The sequence below is a fragment of the Berghia stephanieae genome, chromosome 1 (genome assembly GCF_034508935.2).
Source record: "Berghia stephanieae isolate SIO BIC M18660-M18661 chromosome 1, UCSD_Bste_1.3, whole genome shotgun sequence".
In the NCBI taxonomy this organism is placed as follows: domain Eukaryota; kingdom Metazoa; phylum Mollusca; class Gastropoda; order Nudibranchia; family Aeolidiidae; genus Berghia; species Berghia stephanieae.
In genome coordinates this window covers 13,679,611-13,684,610 of record NC_088360.1, presented here as the reverse complement: position 1 = coordinate 13,684,610, position 5,000 = coordinate 13,679,611, and the positions used below count along the sequence as shown (strand labels likewise).

Genomic DNA, 5,000 nt, shown 5'->3' with positions numbered 1-5,000 from the left:
CCCGGTGGGACGACCAATCACACCTGTGCTTTGCACTTTCCCTGGGCAACCCAGAAAAGGCTTTGATATTATATTGTTCATGGAAGTGGGTGATTCCAAGGTAGCAAATGATAATTTAAGCATCGTAACACCCATTAAAATCCTTTGACACGAAAAGAAAATTTAATGGGAGCAATTTATAATATCATAATTCCATGTAAACATCAGTGTGATTGTCCCAAATGCTCATAAATATCATTAAATTTTATGCTGATAAAATAACAAAAAAGGAATAACATTTTAATGACAAACACGTTATAATGATGAGTTTGATCTGATGATTAAAGGCGTAAAATGATGTAAGCTTAAACATGGGTGTTTTATATTTGTATACCTTCCTGACATTTTACACACAGATATTCCAACTGAATTTGATCATAAACACATTGCATGTAGTCCAATTATGGTTATTGCTCGTTATAGAATTATCATCTACTATTCATGTATTCTACGTTTTGTCCTGTCTCTTTAAGTTATATCTCTAAGTTAATGCTCCTTTCCTTACAGTTCAGACATTGACATTTTTTGTTTCTCACTGAAAGTCATAGAAGATAACACAACAAACATCTGAGACAGTTATATACTTGTGAGCAAAATGAAGGTAAGAAATGAGGCAGACCACTAACCCCCCCCCCCCCCCCCCTCCCCCCAAAAAAAACACACAAAAAAAACAACAATATGGGATATGGTTAGGTGTATATGACAATAATATGATTCAGGAAAGTACTCTGTGAAAGACCATGGTCTTTACCAAAAGGTAGCAAGTAATGTTTACCGTGCACATGCTTAACAAACTGGGATTATATGGTGCCTCTTGGGCGTCATCACACACACAAAAAAAAACCCAATAGATTTGATTTCGTTTTTGTTTTTAAGGGTTTATGGCGCTTGCATCACATTTAGGTCATATCAGCGCCGGTGAAAAGGAAGAAAATTGGAAAGTAAAAACATTCTAGATGTAAAATTAAAAGGACCTGAGGAAAAAGTAAGACAAAGAGAAATGGTTCAAATAGGGAACGGATGTAGATTTCATGAGCACACTATCAGTTTACTTAGTTTGAGATTACCTTTAAGTTTCACCCATAAACCAGCACAAGATCCCTATTAGAGGAACGCACTCAAATGTTTACAAATCATATTAAATTTTTTTTTAAAACCCAAAAGAAACAGTGTATAACAGAGAGATGATTTACAAGGAAAAAAATATCTCCCAAAACTGTAACTATACATTCGACTGTTTCCCTCCCAGCCAGGGTCAGGACAAAACTAAATAATCTCATTCCAAAACAAAGACAGAAAGCAATTGGAGAACAGATAGAGGGGGATAGAAGACACAGCAAGTACCTCCCTGTCACTATGGGAGGTCGGGAACCCCACCTAGAGATTTGATTTAGTCTAATTGAATAACCATTAAAATATCACAATGACAAGCTCATCTTCATTCTTTGTTCAACGGACTTAATGGCAATGTACGAGCAATAAACGAAATTATTAAAAAATAATATTTCAATTTGGATTGAATTAAAAAAAAAAAATTTTAAAAAGCAAACAATGGTTGTAGTCTGTGACAGGATAATAATAAGAGCTAATGTGTAACCATGAATTCAAACTCACATTTTCTGGGTCTCAATATTTAGTCTTAAAGAAAGGCAGTTACATATCACAGACCACACATGGGTAAATGGCGATATGAACATATTTGCAGGCCTAAAACTGGAGGCAATCAAGGCTCATATAACTATTGTTGTAACGGTGAATATATTGCATTGGTTAGACAGTATTTCCATTACAACAATGAGACCATAACAATTTGAGTTATCGGACCTGCAAATTGCTACAGGTCAGTAAATGGTAAAGGGACACATTGATCCTGAGGGGTCAATTACACTAAACAATGCAAATGTTGGAGCATAAAACTACATATTTAAAATAATGAAGTCATAGCATGTAAAAACAAGGGACATAAAGAGAGATTGTTGATCAACATATTTCGCTTTTGGGATCCTCTATTGAAAATTTGTTGTATTCGACAATCTTTTGCTTCCTGCCAACGTCTCCCTTTTTAACAACAGCTTATGGGAGGTAGTACAAATAATTACATTTGTATTTGTAATAAGCAATCTTTAAAATGAAATCCTTTCCGTTGTAGAGAATGTAAAATAGGTGATATTCTCATGCAAATGTGCAGTTTCACTATAAACTCCATTTCATGTTTTTTGAAAGGTTTGAATGTCAACGTCTTTCAGTGCAGATAAGAGCTTGCTATTATAAAATCGACTCAACCAAGATGATGTAAATTTGTTAAAAGGTACTATCACTTGGACCAAAAGGTAATACATTGCTCTTGAGGGACACTTTGTGATTAGAAACAATAAGTACACATTCTTTGTAAAAAAAGTTTGAAGCTATATCACTGGAAAGTTTAGAAAAATAAGGATTCTTTTTCAATAAGTATTAATTAAGCTACTTTTCTATTTTCGTTAGGAAAAATGAGATTCAGTCATCAATAAAATCGGACAATTTGTTCATTTGTTTTGGAAAAAGATGTATATTATAGAACAACAAAGTCTATTAAAATTAAAATATAAATAGATTTAAACATGTCTATAACTTTCCATAGATTCACCAAGCTCAATGTATCACAAAATGATTCATTTGATTAAATTAATTTTTAAAACTTCCATTTCATTCAACTCAAGTCCCCTTTTACTTTTAAGGAATCCTTTTTGTGATATCAAGCACTTTAATAATTAATATCCACTATTCTCTATAGCCAGGTATTAATTCACCCTAAATCGAGTGAGGAAAATAGAAATCCAAGCTTTCTATGATGATAAACATAATTTTGGACATGATAATAAGAAATGCACACATGACATGCACTCAAGGGTTAATGATTTGGAGATTTGGACTTACATACATATCAACAATAAATAAAGATACCTCACATTAAACAAGACGTTTGATGAAATGACTCAAAGTCCAAACGAACTTGTATTCTTTGTAAAAAATAAATCCAAGTATCATTAATAACCAATATTTTCCTTTAAAACATAATGAGAGACTAGATTCACAAATGAATAAGGAATATATCAGAATACTATCTTAAAATTTAACATGCAAGCCATCAGCCAATAGAATCAGGTTTACGGATAATATGTTACCTATTTTCACGTAAAATATCATCTAAATTGAGAGCGATACAGGCAAAAATGTATGCCTTAGCAGAAGGGGGCTATCAAATATTCATTCAATAACCAAACATTATCTATGATCTGATAAAATGTAGCAAATCTATCAATTGATTTGTTTCATGACGATCAATAAGTGAATATTCACATGGAAATTTTTATGTAATATTTCCACAGATTCACCATGATCAATGTGCTGCACTATGTAATGTTGCAGTATTGAATCATGGTTCTCTCATTACTCTATAATGACTCATGAGTCACTTTACTGAACAACATGCGCTAATGCACTACGGTAAGAAAGTCACACAACTTAAACAAACACACACAGAGAGAGAGAGAGAGAGAGAGAGAGAGAGAGAGAGAGAGAGAGAGAGAGAGAGAGAGAGAGAGAGAAAGAGAGAGAGAGAGAGAAAGAGAGAGAGAGAGAGAGAGAGAGAGAGAGAGATATCATCCGAGTCTCTGGGGTGTAAAATGGATGGTTAAAGTTGCTTGATAGTTATTGAGTGGCTGGTCTGGCCTAATTACTTTCCACCAGATTTAATATCAAGAGTAAGATAATGAGAGAGGGTCCCAATAGCTCAGTTAGTAGAGCACACGTTTCATATGCAACAGGAACAAAATCAATCCTGGGTGTAGCTGAGATTTTTTTCTGACTCCCCGGTTCCCTCCCCCCCACCTTTTCAACAGACGAGTATCCTATCCAAAGGATTGCAAGCAATTGTTATTGTCTGTAACACGTTCTGTAAACTGGGATAAGCTTCAGCACAATGGGCCTTATGGCTCTGAAAGACTACTAAGACATGTGAGTTGGTCAGAATGATCTAAAAAAACAATAAATTCAAATATACATTTGTATTCAAAGCGGTTGAGAAACTCAACTTCTTGTTCTCACCCCACTCCCAGATTGGCAAGGCTGAGTAGTAATATAAATGGTAGCAAATTCAGTCCTTGTAATTAATTTGGTTACATACCTTTCGAGATGCTGCAAGCACTTTGTCAAGGAATCGTAGCCATTCAAAAACAAATACTGGTCTTTTAGATTCAGGAATTCTCTTCAGTGCTTCTTCATTGAGAAGTAAACTGTGAGCTAACTCCATTTACTTATACTATAAAGAGCTGAAAAATGTAAAAACAAAAAAGAATATGTGACATGATGATTGATTTAAAATCGATATGGTAAAATTAAAATGTGTCATTCCTCACACTTCAAATCTGCTACCTAACCAAATTCAACACAATTCAACAACCTGACTGAGTCAAACTTTGTGCCACTCACTTTAATATAAAAATGACTTTGTTTATCTAATGTCTAGATCACTGGCATGTTACATGACTTCTTTTAAACACATGCCCCACCCAGACACATGCTGTTGTTTACATATTTATCAGCACTAACTATTACAATGTGTCAAAAGTCTTGTCAAACCCACATTATTATCACAATACTGGCATTATAATAAAAACAACCATAATAATGAAAAAAGGACAATGAAAACATTTAAATTCATATAAATGCTGAGTTAAGATGTTGCATTGCACTTAATTATTGTATATTTTTTCCACCCCATCAATTACAAGAGCATGAGAGATACCTACAAACATGAATAGAGAAAAAAGTTGTGTGCCAAATAATTTGATCTGAAAGATTTGAGATAAAAATTTCAGAGTAACATAAATATATTCAATAACGAATAGAGTACATTCAAGACTCAAACCTTACATTATCTGGACACCCTACCCCCCCCCCCCACCCCCCAATAAAATGGT

General features: G+C 33.9%; 2 protein-coding genes across 3 annotated transcripts in view; one reads left to right on the top strand and one right to left on the bottom strand.

Annotated features, from left to right (window-relative positions):
* The window catches only part of LOC144968549 (putative small nuclear ribonucleoprotein Sm D2), a 399,977-nt gene that overhangs the window by 309,226 nt on the left and 85,751 nt on the right, over positions 1–5,000 (top strand). The window lies entirely within an intron of this gene.
* Positions 1–5,000, bottom strand: part of LOC144968399 (HEAT repeat-containing protein 5B-like) — a 59,692-nt gene that overhangs the window by 52,155 nt on the left and 2,537 nt on the right. For both annotated transcript variants that reach the window (XM_078906709.1, XM_078906714.1), the window contains exon 2: positions 4,205–4,349. In XM_078906709.1, coding sequence (XP_078762835.1) covers positions 4,205–4,330 — 126 coding nt within the window. In that variant the 5' untranslated portion in view covers positions 4,331–4,349. The remainder of the gene's footprint in view (positions 1–4,204; positions 4,350–5,000) is intronic.